At 46.0% G+C, this 21672-nt stretch overlaps 1 protein-coding gene across 15 annotated transcripts in view; it reads left to right on the top strand.

The window, feature by feature from the left end:
- PARD3 (par-3 family cell polarity regulator) overlaps nt 1–21672 on the top strand; it is a gene marked incomplete at both ends in the record, with an annotated part of 556932 nt that overhangs the window by 191350 nt on the left and 343910 nt on the right. For all 15 annotated transcript variants that reach the window (XM_080716979.1, XM_080716980.1, XM_080716978.1 and 12 more), the window contains one exon: nt 16830–17010. In XM_080716979.1, the coding sequence (XP_080573105.1) occupies nt 16830–17010 (181 nt within the window). The remainder of the gene's footprint in view (nt 1–16829; nt 17011–21672) is intronic.

The raw sequence follows: 21672 nt of genomic DNA, 5'->3' as shown, positions 1-21672 counted from the left end.
AGAGTTGCTCAAGTTTCAAAAAGATCAGTATGTCCAGGGATGGAGCACCGCCTGTGCCGTTTGACCCAGAGCCTTCCAATCAGAATGCGGAGATCTCAGCAGCAAAGCCTGCGCATTTTCATCAAGGAAAGAAACACAAGTAGCTCTGCCTCATTCTGCCTTGGCCTTGACACCGCATGTGTTTCTTGCAAACTTAGGGGAAATCGCTTCGGTTTTTTGTGCTATTTGGTTTTGGATTTGTGGATAAGCCATCCTCAGTCAGATCATTGTTGGCTAGTCAAGTTGGTATCCCAGTCTAGAAGAACCTGTGCACTCGCAGGAGAGTGTTGACTGCACCTTTCTGCAGCCCCTTCCTCCAGAAGACTCCTGCTTCCTCAGAGACCCACACCTGGCTGCTCTCTTCTTGACGCCATGGCCGGTCCCCTCCCGGTGCCCCACGCCCATCCACTCAGGTTTCCTTTCTCCATACAACTTTCTGTAGTTACTCCTCTCATGCATGTGTGATGGATACTGCCAGCCGCCGATGCTGATCGAGAGGGCTCAACGTGAGAATGCCGCTCCTGAGCTCCTACAGAACGAGGGAATGACCTTGGGCTCCCTCGGATCCCCGCATCTCAGTGTGGTGGTGTACCCCAGCCTGTCTGGCACGTTGTCTTGGTGTCTTCAAAGGCTTCTTTGCTTTTAATTTCTAGGATTGAGATGGCCCAGGTGAGGTTCTAAGCTGTCACTACCCACATTCTTATGCACCCACTGTGTCCGATACATCAGAAGAACTTTAGCTGGCATTGCCACTGGGAAACCAAGCTCCATGAGGGAACAGGAGCCAGTGAGCCTGCCGCTCCCGGTGCCTGCTCTTACTAGGCACTTAAATTTCTGTATTCTCTGATGGCTTTTAAGGCTTCTCAAGGAATATTTGATAATAGGACTTCTGACTTAATGCTTTTTTCAGGGTTTTATCATTCTATGGGGGGGACTAATTAGCAATCTAACTTATGTTTTGTTTTCATCCAGCGGTCCCACTGCTGTGACACAAAATACCTGACGACCACAACTTAGAGGAAGAAAGATTTATTTGCTCACAGCTTTGGAGGTTTCAGGGGTGCGGTCTACGTTAGCCCAGGTGCAGTCTGTGAAGCTCAGGGAGGGAGATAGGAAGCAGAGATAAAAGTGGGAAAGAGCTCTCAGCTCACAAGGCCAGAAGCAGAAAGAGCTCAGAGAAGGGGCCCATGAACATATGTGTCGTCCCCAAGGCCCTACCCCACCTGCCTAGGCTACCAGCCCTAAATGTTACGATGGATTCACCCACTGATGTTGGTAATTCAGTCACATCATCTCTGAACATCAGTGAGCGAGCTCTTCAGCGGACATCCTGTATCCAGACCGTAACAATTTGCGTCACATCGTATACGAGTTTCACTCAGCCCGAGACCTTTCTTGGGTAACAGGATTGTGCGTGAAGGCCTCGCAGTCTTACCCCGTGGCATTCTCCCTGGTACACTGATTACACCTGTAATGAGATGTCACAGCTCGCGATGTCCTCTTCTCCTCCTCTTTCCACACTTGCCTAAGTGTGCTTCTCCATCTGACAGTAGCGAATTGGGTCAGGTTTCAGGTGGCAGCAGTTTATAAATAATGTTCTTTTACCCGAAGCAAAAGCAACAGCCTATTAGTGGTTTGTTTATGTCTCAGGTTTGTTTTTATTTTTAGGCAATCTTGATGTTGTTGATTGTCTGATCAGAGCTGTGTTTTACAATAAACACTAATTTGGCTAGTTTTTGCAGCTATATTTCCTTTTAGGTTAGTGTTTAAAGACATGAAATCTTTTAAAGACAAGCCTGGAATCCCAGGACTTGGATGTCTGAGACAGGAGAATCAGGTTTGAGGCCAGCCACAGTAATTTAGGGAGATCCTTGTTCACTTAGCAAGACCTGTTCAACATTTAAAAAAAAAAAGTTTCTGCAGTGTCTTTTTTTTTTTTTTTGGTATTATCACTCTTCTTTAAAATTGTGGTCTATGCAAACTGAATTCCATCCTCTGTATGGTTCTCAGCTTTGGGTCAGAATAGTATCTCCAGCATTTTCTGTGGTTTCAGAGAGAATTCTTGATGAGAAGTGTGGGCCCAGGGCCGGCGAGGTGGGCTGGTTGCCGTGGATTTTGTGAACACACAGGGTCTTTCCCCAGCTGGGGGAGCTCGTCTTGCTCTTGCCATTCTTCTGGTCCCATCCTTATATCCTTCTACAGCGCTGTCTTCCTTTCCTCTGAATCTTCTTACCTTTTTGTTCCTGATTTTCTTTACACATTATATGACCCGATTCAGGATGGACTGAGCTTTGAAGTAAAGGAAGGAATAAAAAACTTGGGTAGTTCCTTCGTTTCTACTTCTGACTGTGACCTTTATCACTTGTGCCCCACCCTAACTTTTCTTCAGATTCTATAAGTCAGGTTTTCATCACTATAACAAATACCTGGCATAATCAAATTATCAAGAGAAAAGGTTAATTGGTGCTTGCAGCCTGTGTTGTGCTGGCCTGTTGCTCTGGCCTGTGGTGTGGTAGGCAGGCTGCACAAAACCGCCCACCTCTTGGTCAGGGTGCGAGGCCCCAGGGAGGAGGAAGAGACCCGGGTCCCACAGTCCCCTCGCAGGGCAGAGCCTCTATGTCTTCAAACTTCCCCCTGGGGCCCATCTCCTAGAGGTTTCAGCGCCTCTCCATGGTGCTACACTGAGCCCGAACTCTTACACGGGGATCTTTGGGGGTGATGGATGTTCAGAGTGCAGCTCAGTCTCGGAGGTCTTGCACATCGGCCAGAGCCTCAGGCTTTGCTCAGGCCTGGAATGTCCGCAAGATGCCTCCTCCCCAGCGGTCACCTCAGCTTAGGAAGAGAAGTGCAGAGCCAGAGTCACTCTGGGCTTCTACGAACCTAGTTGTCATTTCTGGGAATGCAGATGTTTTCTGGTGGTTCAGATTTGTGGTTTTTTTTTTTTGAAAACTAGTTCATCAGAGGGTGATGGTGTGCTTTGGGAAGACTCTCAGCTCTAGTTCTTGTTTATATTGTATTTTCCATGAACACGAATGGCTTTTCCTTAAGTCTTGGGACTTGATCAGCCCGTCTGTGGGCCATGACGCGGCCACGTGCGGGGCCGTGTCCCGCAGGATCTGCTTGGACCATAGCCAAATGCCTGGGTCCTCTGGGTTTTCTGGGTTTAAGATAGCTGGCCAGTGGTACTCTCCATTTTGAGTATTAAACAAGGTAATGTTTGAAAGGTCTAACCATAGCGGTGGTAAGAAATATTAAGTGGCTCTATTGTTAAGATTGTTACCTTTTATTTTTGGCACTGGGTGGGGAGGTTGAACCCAACAGGGTCTCGAGGCTGACCTGGAACCTGTGACCCTCCTGTCTCAGCCTCCCAAGTACTGGTGCTGCTGTTGCCTCAGTCACACTCTAATGCTCAGGAATGCTGTGTTATGAGTCTTGTAATGCGTGTAGAGTGACTGCTTACACCTAGGGTAAAATGTGAACAGAGAGGACAATATCAGAAGAGTCTTTAGTGTGGACATGGGAAGATTTAGAAGATAGAAAAGATTTGCTTCTTTTACTGCGTAGCTTTCTGATATCAGAACAAGATGATAGGACTTTGGGGCCGCTTATCGGCGCTTGGATGTCAGAAAGTGCTTTTCTTCTCCTTTCTCTTGGGGCTGGCATCTGTGAACCTGCCAAGTCCACGTGGATTAAATATCTTTGTGTTTTCCCCCCTGTGGAGCAAGTTCACGTGTAGCTTTATTAAACTACTGACATAGTGTCTGCCTACGTTTTAGTAGCCGCTGGGACATTGTAGCCGTGTGACATGAGCTGAGAGAGTTGGTGCCAGAGGAGAGGAGGAATGCAGGCCCTGGGGTCCCGAGAACACGGGCTGTCTTTGTTCTGCATTTCCCCACTGTTGCCTCAGATTGTGGGCTTAGAATCCTTCACACCTACTTGGTGTTGAGAGAAAAAGCAAGATCCGGGTTTTACTGAGCGGGCTAAAGAACAGGAGACACTGACGTGGGGGCTGGTGTCCGTCCTCACCGCGGAGCGTGCTGAGGCATCCTCGTGCACAAGGAGAACGCGGCTTCCTGGGTCCCTGCAGGGGTGGCTTTAGACTGTAATGTCTGGCGGATTTCAAGTGTATTGGATGCTTATATTGACTTGCCTGTGTTTTTCTAAAGGATTATAAAGTGCTCTAATATTAATTCATCATCTATTTATTGGGCACCTGTTGGGCAGGAGCAGGGGCAGGGCACCCAACTTAATGAAATGGACCCTTTCACAAGGAAATCAAGAACTGTTTGCAAAATTTTCATGTGCTAAGCATATTGTGAAGATGAATTTGTCTGCTCAGTGTTGAACAAATATTTGTGCATATAATTTCTGCACATTAAAATTGCTTATTTGTATTTTTAAAAATATCCATTCTCAATTATTGATATTCTTTTAGGGCCAGTGAGAAATAATTTAGGCCCCACTTACTGCAAATATGTATTGACATAACCTGGGCTAATATTGACTGAACCTCTGAAATCTCAAGAACTGTGAGCAAATGAATCTTCCTTTTGCTATTTTGTGTTATGGTGGTGAGAATGACATGACTTTTCATGAGAAAGGGCTGACGTGTGTCCTCAAGGGTGCAGTTACTGGTGGTTGTACTTTATGACAGTTTCCTTTTCCTACTCTATGAAACCACATTCCTTGAGTAACTTAAATCTTTTTTTCTTCTCAAGTTCTTTTGAACATGGGAGGAAGAAAGAGAACCCACAATCTCAGCTGTAGTCCTAATTTCTATACATGCACCACATTTACATCGGGTTCCTTACGCTCATAGCCCCAACCTTCCCTCAATAGTGATATCTCTTCTGGTGTGTCCTTAGCTGCCAGCTCCCGGCTGCACCACACTCCCGCCCACAGCTGTCGGTGTGTGGGATCGGTCCACTTCTCCTAGGCCTGCTTGTCCTGGAGCTCCTCCTCTGCCCAGCCTCCCAGGCCTGTCTTGGAGGTCTCCCGGGGCACTGCCCTATTTCTGCATCTTAGCTGTCTGTCGTCACTGCAGCCTCTCTTTGTGTAGGCCATCACGACTTCATTATTGGCCTAAAGCTCCATGCGTTTTTAGCTTCTTTCCCTTCGCCCCTTGAAACCTACTGCAGAATAAATGCCAAGTACGCTGGTGTGCAACCCAGATGCCAGTTGCTGGGTGGAGTTCCTGAGGCTTCCCGTGGCTCCCACACTTCTCTACTGATGTGTTGATCGCCAGCATTTATTATGGGCTTGCTGCATGCGGGAACTGTTAGGAGCAGTTTGTCATCTTTAAATCAACAGCAGAGGTGACTCCTTTAACTATACTGATCCAGTGAGCTGAAGAAACCGCCCAGGAGCCCCCAACTGGCCGTCACCCCTGGACCCCTGGTGGGGATCCCAAGTGAGCCCAGTGGCTGCAACCACAGGACGGAGGGACACCCCCTCGACTGGCCCGGGCCAGCTGTGTGTGTGTGTTGTGGGTGCAGCCGATGAAAGAGACTTCAAAATACATTTAAACTTAATTTTTGGTGCTTGGTTAAATCCATTACATGGTATTTACCTTCCAGAAAATTTGTACTAAATTTTAGTATTTAAAATGATTTGTGGGTTGGGGAAACATTTAACTTCTATGTTTTTTTTTTAAACCTGTTAGGTATGGAGGTGGGGAGAGTTGACATGCAATGAGAATTTTGTGTTCAGGGTGTAGAAACATCACTAAACCGGTTACATTAATGAAGACTTGATAAAGGGTATTATTTAGCTACTTTTTGAATAAACCTGCCACCTGATTGAAACGGGGCTAATTTCATCAGCATTGTATGGCACGCTGAAGAGAATCTAGGCACATGTCAAGGACACTTGTCTTTCCTTTGTAGAAGGTATTGAAATAATGAGCGGAGGGAAAAAAAAGAGCTAGAAAATGTTTGAACATTTTTCTCTCTGCCCCGCGGATATTTAAAAACCGGGCTTTCTTTTTGCATGCAAATTGAACTGAAAGTCATTTTGTGTCATGTAACATTGGGTGTATGTTTTACAAAGCAAATTGACTGAACTTTGATCTTTTGTTATTATTGGCCTGTGGCTAGCGGTGTGAATACTGACTTTATTATCCATCTTCTGTGCTGAACTTCCACTCAGACCCAAGTGAACAAGACTAGTGACTTCCAGGGCGCCTTAAGTTGGCAATCACTGAGTACTGACACCCGGCTCTGGTGTTTTCTTGACTTAATTTTCTTATATTTAATACTTTTCTCCCACTGTGTCTTACTAGAATCATCTAGGCCCTTTTTTTCTTTAACTCAGTTAAGTTCTCATTTTTCTTTTTTTTTTTTTTTGTGGGTCTGGGGATGGAATGTAGGGGCGTTTGACCTCTGAGTTACACCCCCTGCCCTATTTTTTATTATTTATTTTATTTATTTTTGGTGGTACTGGGGTTCCTGGAAGCCCTTCTACCTCCTGGCTATACTCCCAGACCTATTTTTTATACTTTTTAAATTTGGAAACAGGGTCTCCTAAGCCAGTGCGATCCTCCTGCCTCTGCCTCCCAAGTGCGGGGATTACAAGTGGGGATTACAAGTGTGCACCACCACGCCCGGCCTTTTTTCTTTTGCAAAGGGCCTCACTAAGTAGTTGAGGTCTGCAAACTGTGATCCTCCGGCCTCAGCCTCCCAAATGCTGGGATTACAAGCGTGCGCCACCACGCCCAGCCAACTTCTCATTTTTCTGTGGGTGTGTTTAGAAGGAAGCTAAGTTACCAGTGAAGCCTCTGGTTCAAATCCGGAGGTCAGCAGCTACAGCTTTTACCCTCAAACAAGACCCCTGTACCAAAGGTGGTACCAGGCTAGTTCTTTGAGTTGGAAATATCACCTTGTCTTTAAATGCAGAGAGAAGGGTTCCTTACTCCTCCTACATCACCCATTGGTCTGACATTGTGTTGACACTTTGTGACTGAATTGCTTAGCGGCTCCCTTGTTTGGAACAATTGGAGTCTCGGTCAAACTTTCTTTTCTAACTGCTTTTAATTTTCAATTAAAATTTAGAACCAAGGAAGTGGTCCTTCACATTTCTACTTTAGGAAACAAAGTTTTCCATTACCAATTGCCATAATAAATGAAGTATTAATTGTTCACCAGATTTGACTGGCAGGAAATTTTAGTGATGATTCTCTTTTTTTAATTTATTTATCCCAGTACGGGAATGTCTAGGTTCTGGGAGATTGCGTTATTTCCGAAAACATATAAGCTCATTTTGCCGCCATCTCTGAAGATGTCTGATACAAAGTCTAGCACAGTGCTCCGTGGTACAGATCACGAGAAGGCAATGGCTGTGACTTCCACGGGTCTCCTTCGTATCCATTGAAACATACGCATCTTGGTGGCTGCATAGTGAGAAGGGGCTCTGCAGACGGGTGACTGGAAGGGGGTCCGGAGGTCTCTCCAGAAGCAGGGGACACCTCTACTCTGATCTTCCTGGCTTTTGGCCACATCACAGAAAATAATCTAAGGACACGCTAGGTTTTAGCAAAGAAGACAAGCTTTATTCGAAAGCCAAGGTGAAGGTTTGCTCTCCCAGAGAAGAATGTAGGCTATCTCAGGATCTAACGTCAGATTATCTTTCTAGTTTTAGGGTACATAATAAGTAAGCTATGTCCAATCCAAAGGGGCTGGACTTCCCTCGGGATTGGGACTAGCAATCATGTTTCCCGTCAGGGATCTGTTCTGGCATTTGGTTTCCGCTTACATCAATGTCTCTCGCAGATTGATGGTTGTTTGATTGTGTGATCCGGCCAGAGCCTCATGGACCAACCAAGCATTACATTGGTGTCTGTGGAAGTCTGATGTTTCTTGATTGGGTGATTCTCCCAGAGCATCATGGTTCAGTCAGATGTTAGTCCCAGCTTCCCCATGTTAATGGTCTCTTCCTGTTGCTACATTCCAGAAAACTCGTAGGAAGCTGAGAAGTCACAAAATATGCTAGGTTGTTCAGTGTGTCCAGCAGTTTGGTCCTTTTCTGTCCCTTAGGCTTCCTTCTCCTCAAGCTGTCCCCTTCCCACATCCTCACAGGGCCGTTTTTTCTCTAGAGACTCAGTTTTCTCTCTCCAGGCCTATATTCCATCTTGAAAGTTTCCGGGACCGTGAAACAGATGTGGACTTAACATTTTTCAGCTTCACTTGAAAGGCACAAGACCACCAAGGGCTTTTCTAGGTAAGAAAGCCGCTTTGCTTTGGTGTTACCACATGGAGGGAGAAGTCCCGTGAGGCCCACCTGGTGCTGCTGGACAGCACAGCCATGTCAACAGCTGTCAGAATGGGGATGATCTAGGAGGCCGGGGTGAAGGGAACAGTGGTTTGGGCAGCTTAGGAAGAAGGTAGAAGGAACACTGTGGTCATACCTGCTCCTTAAATCCAAGTACCATCTTGATTGGCGCTGTAGGATTTGGTAGGTTTCTTCTTTGGCAGGACAGGGGCTGAACTCAGACGCTTTTGCACGCTAGGCAAACACTCTGCCCCTGAGCTACCTCCCCAGCCAGGTGGCGTGTCTTTACACTTTAGATTAAGCGTGGAGAAGGGTTGTGGGTGTGCCCGTACCTGTGACATTGGCTTGTCTCACTCAACTCTATTTCTACTGTGATGTTGGATGTTTGATTACTAGAACACTTAAAAAAAAAAAAAAAAAAAAAAGGAAATCCCGGATCCTGGACTGACATCTATTGAACGTTATTCTTGAGGGATATTCTTATTCTTTATTGTGGCTGCTCCTGAATACATGCCACACATATTGATTTCAGCCGAAGTGTTCACAGACAGAGCTCCCTGTTGAGGTGTTGGGTTGAGTTCCCACTTGCACATGTTGCTTGCTGCTGGACATTGTATGTTGGAAGGTTGGCAGGGTGACCAGGGTTTGGGGGGCACTCAGATGGGCGAAGCCGTCTCTGAAGTTGTGGAGTTGGGGCCGAGGCAGTCTTGGGGCCAGGTCTCAGGCCACAGTTCAGAGAAACGACTCCCAACTCTCTACCATTCTTGGTTTAGCCAGAAGAAAAAGTGTCTGGTTTTCAGTGTGCGTATGTTAATTTTCAGTTCATTGTAATGCTTTGGGTCTTCTTATTTTAATCAGCTAAAATATATTTAATTCTTAAACTGCTGATGAAGCACAGACTTAATCTTGCGTACATAACATTTAGAGTTGTTCTTGGCAAGCCTCGGCTTCTCCTGCAGTGAGTTGGATTTTATTGGTTTCACTTGTGTTCCTACATTACAAACCTTCCTTGGTCTGAGTATTCTTTTACTATTGTTTTGCTTATTGGTCCAGTAAAACCCTAGCTGTATTTAAATGAGTTTTTAATGAAGCGCGATAGCAAGTAAGGCTCAGAGGATGATTAAGGACTTAGCGCTGTCCTCATGTCATTAAAGTAAGTCCAGCCATCAGAAAGCTTACAAATTGACTTTCTAGTTCCTTTTTTCCATGTCTACATAATAATTAGCTATCACATCGTTACATTAGCTTCTCAGGTCCCCGCTCCTCATTTCCCAGTCTTGCTGTGGGCTCTTAGAAAATGAAGTATTCCTCATAAGATCACCACTAATGCCAACTTCTCCAGTGTGGAGCCTCCAATTCTATCCGAGACCAGCCAGCTTCAGAATAACTTTGCTCCGCTTTTCCAAACTGTCCTTTTACTGTCACGTAAGCAGCAGCGCAGGCTTGCCGTGGCCTCCTGGGTAGTACACAAGGATGGGGGGAGGGCGGCAAGGAGGGGAACCAATGGCTGGGGATCGGCTAGCGGGATGCATTTGCATATTTTCATGTGGTTTGCGGGTGACTTACGAAGGGCTGTTAGTTGAGCGTAACTCTCAAATTGGGAAACTAATTAGTCTGAAGGCTCCAGGGGCGACAGCGCATGTCACCTGAGGGACAGCAGAGTTAAATCTCAGTTCAGAGACGTTTGCGCCTCAGGCCGGGAGCACCACAGGCAACTTTCTTCCACTCTCATTTCTAGCTGGAGCAGAATATTCTTAAGCATTGTAATGGAGTTCATCCTTCTTAAAGGATGCTCTTGGCTCCGAGGTCAGGTGACCTTCGACCTGGGACGGGTGGCCCCGGTGGCGGTGGCAGAAGCGAGGTGCACCTGCTCCTGGCGTGCGTGTGGGCTCCGGTGCTGGAGGCCTTCATACTGGCCACTGACCTCGGTCACCTGCCATCTTCCTTCTGAAGGCCGGCCTTGCAGGTTCTTTAGATTGTCTCTGGCTCCCTGGGTCAGACCCAGCGGACGCCGGCAGTAGGAGATTGTCTGCAAGCCTCTGGCTTCTGCTGGGAAATGTCCAGAAGCTGAGGTGGGGGTGTCAGAATCGTGTTGACTTGCAACCTTAGGTTGGTCAAGGAGAAATGGAGATGGTCAGACCTGGCAACTTCTCTGCAATCTCTCCAAGCCTGGGCATCTGGAGGGAGCAGGATGCTGGGAACCAGGCAGATGTAATTTACAAGCTTCGATCCACTCTGTCTTTGCAGCCTGACTGTCCTCTCGGAGCCTCGGATTCTCCATGGTACACTGGAGGCACCGAGGGGCGGCATGAACCTCCCATCGAAGAGCTTCTTTTGTGGCTGTGCACTGGAGGAGGCATCGCCCAGTGAGGCACGCCCCGCTTTCTATTCTGCGTTTGTCCTGCTTTTATTTGCAGCATCATTGGCTTGTAGAATCTGACACCAATTGAACTCTCAGCCTTCATTACGCTGGTTAATCCTTGTACTTACAAAAACGTGCCTTCATCACCCACCACAATACATTTTAGTCATAGCAGTGGTAAGCCTGTGCCCGTCGGGTTCTGAGGGTTGCTGGCTTCATCTCGTAAAGATAGACAGGCTGAGGTAGACGTGCCGCTGTTAGCTTCCTCTTTCTGCCACGTGAAGCTGGTGGCTTGAGACAAAGCAAGTTTATTATCCCAGATGGCACGCACTGACCGGTCTCACTGGCGAAAGACGCGCCTCAGAGCCAGGGTCCCGCCCGCGGTCTGGAGGACCGTCTCTTGCCTCACCGAGATGCTGTTGCATCCTCTGATTCCTGCCTCCTGTCTCCATCCTGAGAGCCAGTGAGCAGCATCTCTCCAGCCCAGCCAGGAATACTTGGTCCCCCCCCCCCACTCATTCAATCAGACGGGCTCACAGAATTACCCAGGATAATCTTTCCCTTTGGAGATTCTTGCCTTGAATCCGATCTAAAGTCCCTTTTGCCAGGGAAGGTAACACGGGCTGGTGCTAGGGATTCGGTTACGGCTCCCCTTGGCGAGAGGCTGTTGTCCTGCCTAGGGGACTGCCCACCTCTTTCCAGGTGAGGCGAGGCACCCACAGCCGTCTTTAGCACAGGACCAGAGCTGGGTTACAAGCAGCCCATGCCCAAGTCCCTGCTGTCTGCCACTTCACCACAGGCCCTTGTCGACATTCAGCTTATAATTTCCCCGTTAGAGGGGGCACTCTAAATCCACATGGCTTACAAGCCTTTACATGTGACATTTCTGTACCAGGTTTTCTTTTGGTTCTGAAGTTTCGGAGCGAGGAGATGATGTGCCCTCGATGAAGCAGGAGGGTTTGGGATGTTGTTCAAAGTTTATATTTTGAAGGATTAGGGGTGTCACCCAAGCACAGCTTATTTTTTCTCACGGGAACACAGGACAGATAAATAACTAATGGAAATTAAAAATCCACCTGCCAAAAATGATCTACTACATGGACAGCAGTACAGATCCCACCTGTTAAGATGTGGAGTCAACTTGTGGTCTGGAAACGCAAAGACCTTTCCTTTCCTTCTTGAGGGGCACAGCAGAGACGTTAGCATGTCATGTTCTTGCAGAGGCCCCTCCCGGGCTCTTCTGCTGCGTTACTCTCTGCATTCTTATTGAGTAGAATTTCTAAAATTACACATCCTTCCAAATTTAACACAACATTACGTCATATCTGCACCTGGCACTTAAATTTTGGTTTAAAAGAAAGCTGTAAAATTGTGTGTTATCGGCCTATTCAAATCACCAACTGTGAGTCCGCCACTGAGATTCCAGCAGCATTTGCTCATGCCAGCTCAGATTTCCCGAGCCTCCTGTTTGCTCAAAGTGCCGGAGATCATTATTGAAACGACTCCACGTGTGTACGCTCCTCCATCGTGTGCAGCATTTAAAGACGCGTGCTTTGTCATTATCACTGTTCAGAAAGGACTTGATTCCTGAAAGCAGATATCATTGCAGAGTTAATAAGAAACTTGAATTTGATTTGCTCCTATTTATTTATTTATTTATTTATTTATTTATTTTTTGGTGGTACTGGGGGTGGAACTGGGTGCTTTCTACCTCTGGGCTATACTCCCAGACCTTTTTTATATTTTATTTGGAAACAGGGTCTCACTAAGTTGCTGAAAGCCTCACTAGCTGAGGCTGGCTTCAAACCCGTGCGATCCTCCTGTCTCAGCCTCCCAAGGGCGGGGATTACAAGCGTGCGCCACCACGCCTGGCTGATTTGCTCCCAGTTAAACACCAAAATGTCAAAACTTCATATCTTCAAAATGCATTTTAAGCTACACACTTTCTAAAAGCTATGATTATGTGACCTTGAAGTTCAGAGATCTTAAATGCCCGTACTTAAAAATGGAAAAGCACAAAACTTGGCCCTCTACCTACATCTGCAAATAAAGTTTTATTTAAACATAGACATGCTCATTTGTGTGTGTGGTCTGTGGCTGCTTCGTGTTATGGTGGGGTGGATTAGAGCTGATGTGATGGAGGTGACATGAGCCACAGATCCACAGATTTTTATTTATGGTCATTTTCTGAAAGAGTTTGCTGATCCTTGATCTAGTGGAATGTCTGAGTGTCTGACACCCGGAGACACTGGCCAGTCAATGTCAGATGAGCAAGTGGATTTTATTACCGCACCTGGAAGCTGGTGTTTGCATAAAACACCTTTGCATTTCTGCAGTTGTTAAGATTCTCTTCCCCCTTCGTTGCCTCCTGTGAGGTCAAGAAACCCAAGCGCCCCTCCTGTTGTGCCTTCTAACCGTCCAGCCTCCCGCCAGATTCTGTAATCAGCCAAGCACACGTCCTGCCCCAGCTGGGTCCTGAGTTCACTGTTTGGTGTGCTTCCTTCACCAAGTGATAAGGTTCAGCGTTCATGAGGATAGCCTTTGTCAAAATGACCGAACTGTCTAAATCCTGCTCAGATTCTGTAAATCTATGGTGTTGTCCTCTCGCAGTAGGAGTGGGTAGGAGCAGGGCTTTGGGACGCCTGGGCTGGAGGCAGAAGAACTGGGTCATTTTGCCTGTAGGTTCATCCTTCCCTGGTCACTAGGCACAGGACGGCAGGTGATTGACCAACGTGATGGACATCATTTTCAAAGATGTGGAATCGTGTTTAAGAACTGTCTTAGTAATACGATGAAATAGAGTATTTTTTATGGAATTTTTAACATTGTACCCAGTGTTTTAAAATTTTCATTTGAAATCATGTTACATTTTAGAAAAGTTGAAGAAATAATTGCAGAATATTTCATACACTTGTCACTTAATCCCTGCTATTAACATTCTATATAGTTCAAGTACCATTGTCAAAAATAGGCCAGCACGGAGTCAGTGCTATCAACTGATCTTTTCACATTTTGGCTCTTTTCTTAAATTAACATTTTTTTCTTTTCAAATCTTAGATCCAGTTAAGAATTACAGTAGATGGAGTTCTTATTTTCCTCAGCCTCCAATTTACATAATTTCATCATTCTTTCTTTAACTTTCATGACCTTTGTACTCTGAAAGGGTATTATTTATTCTGTGGAATGTCCTTCAATTTGGGGCTGTCTAATGTTTCATGATTAACTTGAAGTTAAATGCTTTTGGCAGGAGTGCCAGCCACGGCAGTGATGCCATATCCTTGGTGTATTTTATCAGACGGCTCATCATATGCCGACTCTTAGCTTGCGTGGTGATGCTGACTCTGGTTAGCGTGGTGTCTGCCAAGTTTTTCCACTGCAAAAATAATTTTTATTTTTTCCTTCTTAGTTAAAATATTTCCTATTGGGAGACATTTTCAGATATGCAAATGTCCTGTTTCTCATCATATCCCCCCTCCGCCAACCTCCCCACTCCACGTCGACTCTAGCTTCCGCTAGGCAAGCCCGTCAGCAACACTTGATGTAGAGGTTGTAGAAGATGCCTAATGAATCTTCCATCTCTATTCCATGATTCCTCTGTCTTCATTATCTGGAATGTTCCCTACAGAGGGGCTCTTCATTCTCCACCATTCATTTAACTTTCCTGTAAGCCATTGTGGAAACTTGCGTATTGATACTTGGGGTTATCATCCAGTGCTTCCATTACTTACATGTTTATGAGTTGTCTCCGCTTTGGCCACGAAGCCCCTTTTGGTTGGCACCTGCCCCTTTGATGTGTCCCTAGCACTGTTGAATATTTGCTCACGCCTGGCATCACAAGGTCATTGCCCCTGGCCCTAAAAACAGCCACTTTCCCCAGGAGCCCTGGCTTATCTATTGGAGAATGATAATAGCAAGATTTGGGCACTAGGTGTGTTCACTGGTACTGAGATATCATGGCTTCTAGAGCCCGTGAGGGAACAGAGCCAGGAAACACGCTTGTGTACTCACGCACGTATTAAGACATCTACTTAGCTGTCTGTGCGTCTGTCTTGTAATCACTTACCACAGCATAAGGTTTCAGTCAGCAGTGGTGTGCATATACAGGGGGAATCCTTTAGATCAGAGGCAGCCAGACGTTTCCTGTTGCCTAGTGACGTCAAAGCGCAACACGCGACTGTGTGTGTGGTGATGTTGGTGTAAACATGTCTGGGCTGCACAAGAGCGCTGCCCAGGGGTTATGCGATACTTGAGCATAACAAAGACGACTGTTTCCCAGGTTGTGTTGGTGATGTTGTACTTTTTGTCATTGTTACAGAGTACAATCCTTATTTTAGGAATTGCGCCTTTCTATGCCAGTCTCCGGGACTAGTTGCATCCAGTGGCCAGTAGAGGGATCGATGTGTCCAGTCTAGGCGCTCAAGTGTGCTCCAGAAGGTCTATCCAGTGACACATTTCTTCAAATGTTATTTTGTTATTATGCAGCACACGACTGTACCTACTTATGGAAGCCAAGTTTGAGCCAGGGGTGGTGGTGTACAGTTACAATCCCAGTACTCGGGAGGCTGAGGTAGGAGGATTTACACGTTTGAGGTTGGCCTCAGGAATTTAACCTTAGCATTGAGTGAAACCCTGTTTCAAAATAAATACAAAGGGCTTGGGTGTAGCTTGGAGAGAGAATGCCTCTATGTTCAACCTCCAGTACCCAAATAAAACATAACCCCAAATCAAAACAACAACAAAATGAATTTTGAGTTGGGTGTAGTTCCACACCTCTAATCCTACCTACTTGGGAGACTCAGGCAGGAGTTGAGGTTTGAGGCCAGCCAGGTCAATTGAGACTCCATCTCAAAAACCTAAAGAGCTGGGGGTGTGCTGTTTAGTGGTAGAACAGCCCTGGTTTCAGTTCCCAGCACCACGAAACCAGACCAGACCCCACGAGTGTGTATTGACATCTGATTCCATTTCAACGCCACAGAGAGCTTTGCCACATCACTTTCGGACTGTGAGAACACTGGATGTCATTACTCAAAATGTTTTCACTCGTGGTAGGTGTGTTGGCGTGTGTGTGTGTGTGTGTGTGTGTGTGTGTGTGTGTGTGTGTGTGAACGTACTTGTGTTAGAGAATTGCTAAGCCATGCAGTCGTCCGAAGCAGATGGACTCGCTGGAACGCAGTCTGCGGGGCCAGCGCTGTCTGTCCTGAAATAGGATTTTCCAACCTAAGCTCCTGGATGCTCTTCCTGCCGGTTCCGCGCGGTCATGAGATGCATCCGCGGCACCTTAGTTTTGTTTGCGAGCTTTTGGACTCTCCTGGTGTCCCCTCCTCCACACTGCCATCCTTGTGGGTTCCAATTACCAATTTCTCTCTTAGATAATTGAGTCATTATTGTGGCCCTTAGATTTGCAGCTTTATGTAAAAATACTCAGAAAATGTCATTTCCCTCTTATATCCCGGTATATTCCCATCTTCCCTTTCTTTTAACCTTCTTCCTATCTGCTTCTTTTAATAAATAACCTATTTTACTAGATATTTTTCTTTCATATATTTTTATGCAGAAATCAGCAAATATGTGTAATTTTTAATACCTCCTTCCTATGTGAAGAGTAGCTTATGTGTATGCACGCACACAACTGTATATACATATTTACACATGGACATGCAAACATTTTGGCATTTTTCCTACCCATTTAACAGTATAAGCTGTGTTAAAGTCAGCTGGGCATGGTGGTGCACGCTTGTAATCCAGGGTCTTGAGAGTCTGATGCAGGAGGATCACAGGTTCACAGCCAGCCATAGCAACTCAGAGTGTTTCAAAATAAAAAGTCGGGCTGGAAATGTCGCTTGGAGGTAGAATGCCCCCTGGGTTCAATTCCCAGTGCCGCCCCCCTCCAATAGTAAAAAGATCTAAACTGATGCCTGAATTAGGATTCTGTGATAACAATGTTTTACTGTTTTTCACCTATAGGATTTTGGATATAAAATTTACAAGTTAGAAAATGTAGAGGTCAATCACCAATTTAAGGGCGGCACTCGGTTAACATTTTGTTTGCTAAAAGTTAACATTCGGGAGTGCATTGATAGTATTTTTCCTCTGCAGAGTTCTGTCCAAGTGGTATTCTTTGTTTGGTGCCTTTACTCACATGTGGACTCTGCCTGTCTTCCAGCTGGTCGCGGTGTTCGATGAGCAGGACCCTCACCATGGCGGCGACGGCACCAGTGCCAGCTCCACGGGCACCCAGAGTCCAGAGGGGTTTGGTAGCGAGCTCGGGACCAACACTGTGTCGGCCTTCCAGCCTTACCAAGCAACAAGCGAAATCGAGGTCACGCCTTCGGTTCTTCGTGCAAGTAAGTGGCAGCCCTTTGGTCTTGGGCTTGGCGCGTCTCATTCATGATTACAGGGACGCCAGCCTTTGTCGTCCATCGCTGCTCCCAGGACTGGAATTTATTACCATTTTTATCTGAAGTTCATTGAAGATGGACCTTTGTCGATGGCTTTGGCAAGAGAAGTAGACAGCCATGTTCATTTTTATAGCGTGGAGTTTTTTTTATTTTTAAACTATAGACAAATAGTTTTAATCATTCAAGGCAAATAAGGATGATAGTGGAAGTTAGATTAGCTGGATCTTTCCTATATATTTCATAATTCTAGAAATAATCGAAGAGATTCTCAAACCCGCATCCCGGAGTCTCTGCCCCGTCAGTTGTAGCCTTGACTGATGATCCGTGAACGCTCTGGAGAGCTGCAGAAGACCGGTCCTCAGGCCCAAAGCTACCTCCAGGCTCTGGGGGAGCTGCCGGGAAGACGCCACAGGAGTGGAAAGATAGGGACATAGGGAGTCTCTGGTAGGACCCTGTGACCTAGCGCGCTTGAAGGATGCTCGGTGGAGAATTCTTCCCCTTTCCGGATGATTCACTAAGAAAAGGAAGACACTTTTGCATAGTATTTCACGTGGACAGTTATAATTGAGCTGTGTTGTTAAGTGCAGGATGGTCCATTCCGAGAAACTTAGACCTTGAAATCTCATTTATCTTTAAGGCACCTCTGTAAACACCTCAGCTTTTGCAGAGATAGTTTGGTCTTGTATGGGCTCATTGGCTGGTCTTCAGTGGGTCTTTATCTAGATAGAGAAGATGTATAAGAGTATGCAATATGGAACAGCATCTAGAATGTCGATAATTAACAGGGTGCACAATCCATTCTTCTAGAATTCATCTCTTCCTACCTTTTTTTTTTTATTTTTAAAGTACTGGGGATGGAACCCAGGGGCTTTCTACCTCTGAGTGACACCCCCGATCTAGTTTTTATTCTTTATTTTGAAAGAGTGTTGATAAGTTGTAGAGGGCCTCACTAAGTAGCTGCGGCTGGCCATAAACCTGCAAACCTCTTGTCTTAGCCTCCCGAGTACAAGGGTGCACCACCACGCCTGGCTTTATTCCAAATTTCTTTTTGGCCACCTGGAGCATTTTAGTAATTTGCTTCTAAGTGTTTCTGATAGACTTTTTGCTTCTGCTTTTCCTTAAAGATATATATAAGGGATGGGATGGGTGGGTCCAAGGGTAGCTGAAGATGTATCTCACATGGGCCAGGCCCTGGCTTCCATCTTTTGCACTGGGGGAAAAATGTATAGGAAGTTAAAGTAGAGAATATCAGCTTCATAGTTAGCAAATCCCATGGCCCATTGGAGTCTGCCTGCAGAGGTGTGGGGACCCAGGAGCTGCATTGCAAGGGTGTTGCGAAGCCATGCAAGATTCTGTGCGGGTGTGGGCTGCTGCTAATCGCTGCCCGCAGTGGCCGAGGTTCTGGTACAAAGGAAAGCGTTTCGACAGAAGCCTGCGGGGGAACAGCTACAGTAAGTTGTTTTAGTTGAACACCTTTTTCCTTTTCATTTCTCTCCTTCTCCTGTCTCGCTCTGTTGCTCAGGATAGACTCCACCTCTTGGGCTCAAGTGATCCTGCTACCTGAGCCTGCTGAGCAGATGGGGCTTTTGGTGTGCCTGGCTGTGCCCAACTTGTTCATTTGGTCATACCTACGTGTGTGTGTGTGTGTGTGTGTGTGTGTGTGTGTGTGTAGATGTAGGTGTGCTTGTGCATGTGGATAAGTGACCAAACTGATTTGTGTAAATGACATTTGATCACTACCAAGAGCTCTTTAAAAAGTCTGGCGGATTTCCTTGAGCCAGGTACCACGCATGGTGTATGGGTGAACCCTAGTTTCTTTTATCTGGCACTAGCTCCTGAAGCCCATACAGTCATGAATACTTACAAGGAACTTAGGTACAAAAAGCACATTGTCTAAGCATGATTAAAGGGGCTTTAATTTGCAGCATCAATTCTAAGGTAGTGGAGGTTTGGGAAACAGTGGCTCTCTAGGTGTCAGACCACCGTAATGTCCGTACTTAAACATAGCACCTGTGGTTACATTATCTTTTGGTTTTGAATTTGTTTGCTAAAGCAAGGCGCACCTTTCATTTAGCTGGACCATAAAGCAGATGCTGTGGAAGCTGCAGACCTTGTGTGCGTGTTGGGAAGAGTCGGAATGACTTCCCCTCCATCAGCTTTTATCTTTTGCCGCCTCTGGATTCAATGTTTTTTTCATGTAAACACTTGCATTTGGCGAGTCCTGTGTGTTAAAATTTAAATGCTAACTTCAGCTTATATTCTCTTGTTTTTTTGGAGAAAAGTTATGTAAGGTGCTTTAGATTTTATGGCCTTGGCCGATGCTAGGTATGTATGTGTTGAGTGTCTGTTGCGTACAAGGCTCACGAGTATGTAAAGTAACCTCTCACACATTCTGTCCATCTATTTTTTAATATCTGAAAATTTCTAAATTTATTGGTGCATTGTAATCATACATCGTCATGAGTTACAGAATGGCAGAGCTTCCATGCCCACATCACACAACTGCCCTCCCCGCCACCCATCTATTACGGTGACTTCTCACGCTCTATTAGAAGCAGTCTTCAAGTAGAAAGCACGGTTTTGTCTGTGCTTGCCAGTGTGTTGGGCCGTGAGATTCCAGAGTGGGGTTACTGTGGTCCATTCCTATGAAGGATCTGTGTGGTCTTCCTTGTTTATAAATTTGAAAACCAGGAAGCATAGGGTAGTAGATTTTTCCTCAGTTGAGGAATAAGCAACTCTACTTTTTACTTCTTACAGGAAGAAACAGATGTGTGAAATATCTCACCATATATATGTGTCTAGTTGGTGGCCCCAACATACCAAGAATAACTATTTTCTTTCTTTCTTTCTTTCTTTCTTTCTTTCTTTCTTTCTTTCTTTCTTTCTTTCCTTCCTTCCTTCCTTCCTTCCTTCCTTTCTTCTTTCTTTCTTTCTTTTTCTTTCTTCTCCCTTTCCCTTTCTCCTTCCTTCCTTCCTTCCTTCCTTCCTTCCTTCCTTCCTTCTTTCCTTCCTTCCTTGTACTGGGGCTGGAACCCAGGGGCATTCTATCTCCGAGTGACACCCCACAGCCCTATTTTTTATTCTTTATTTTGAAACAGGTTCTCACTGGTTTGCAGAGGGCTTCACTAAGTAGCTGAGGCTGTCTGCGAACCGTGATCCTCCTGTCTCAGCCTCCCAAATGCTGGGATTACAAGCGTGCACCACCACGCCCAGCATCCATTCACTTTAAAATACCATAATTTGTAGAACCTCTGGGACGGGGGCAGTGAAACTCAAAGGAACCCCCAACTGGTCATGTAGGCGTCATCAGTCTTAGATTGTGGGTGCACGACTGGCCGAGTGCATGGAGACTAGTGCAGGTGGGGAACCTTTCATCTGAATTACCTGGGACCACAAGTGTTTGGGATTTTGGAATGTTTGCATATCTGATGTGAGAGATGGCACCTAAGCTAAGTACAAATATGGAAGCCATACGTGTTTCATACACACCTCATGCACACAGCTCGAAGGTAATCTGACAGAGTTTCCGTGCACCTGCGTTGACGGGCCCCGAGCTGTGCAGTCGGGGGTGTGGTTTTACCTCCTCACATCGTGGCGGAGCTGGAACATTTTCAGGTTTTGGAGCGTTTTGGATTTTCCCATCAGGGATTCTCAGCTGATAATGCATTCTGCCATTCCTGATGGCTAGGTGGACACAGGCTTCTGGGTACTAATGGGAAGGCATGCAGCTGTAAGAGTCTGAAACCCAGTGGTCCTCAGTTTGGATTCGACATAACGTAATAAATCTACAGTATGTTTTATTTCTAAAAAATGGAGTGTGAACCAAATGAAAAATCTGGCATGTATTGAGCGAAATGTCTAGACTTCACAACCATCGAGCCACTAAGCCTTTCCTGTAGCCTCTCTCTGTGCTGCAAATGGCATTTCCCAGGAGCAGAGGTCAGCCCTCCTTGGAGAAGTGAGTTCAGGACCAGTGGAAGGTGTGTGAGGTGATACTGGATCCTCCTGTCATACCAGAAAACGAGAAAGGAACTAACTCGGGGCCCCTGCTGACCAAAGGTGAACCGGTCAGGACATCAGGAAATAGAGTAGCAAAAGTAAAGAGTTTATGAGAAATAAATAGGCAAAGTAGAAGATGCCATCAGTCAACTTATTTGGAAAACTGAGAAAAAAAGAATCGCTTATTATGCATCTCTCATCATGTATCATGGAATAACCAAATCATTTCCTTTCATCCGTCCGCCCGTCCATCCATCCATCCATCCATCCATCCATCCATCCGACCATCTGTTCATCCATCCGTTCGTCTATCCATCCATCCATCCATCCATCCATCCATCCATCCGACCATCTGTTCATCCATCCGTTCGTCCATCCATCCATCCATCCATCCATCCATCCATCCATCCATCCATCCATCCATCCTCCCTCCGTGGTGTTCTGCCTCTGAGCCACACCTTCAGCCTAATTTTACTTATTTTTATTATGAAACATGCTCTCCCTACATGTTGTCTCCTGGAGTTGTTGAGGGTAGTCTCAAACCTATCATCTTTCTGTCTCAGCCTCCTAAGTCCTGGGATTACAGGTGTGCACCCACACTGGGCTGGA

Source organism: Muscardinus avellanarius, assembly GCF_963383645.1.
Source record: "Muscardinus avellanarius genome assembly, chromosome: 20".
Taxonomy (NCBI): Eukaryota; Metazoa; Chordata; class Mammalia; order Rodentia; family Gliridae; genus Muscardinus; species Muscardinus avellanarius.
Note: the sequence above shows the minus strand (reverse complement) of the source record. Positions and strands in the feature narration are given on the sequence as shown.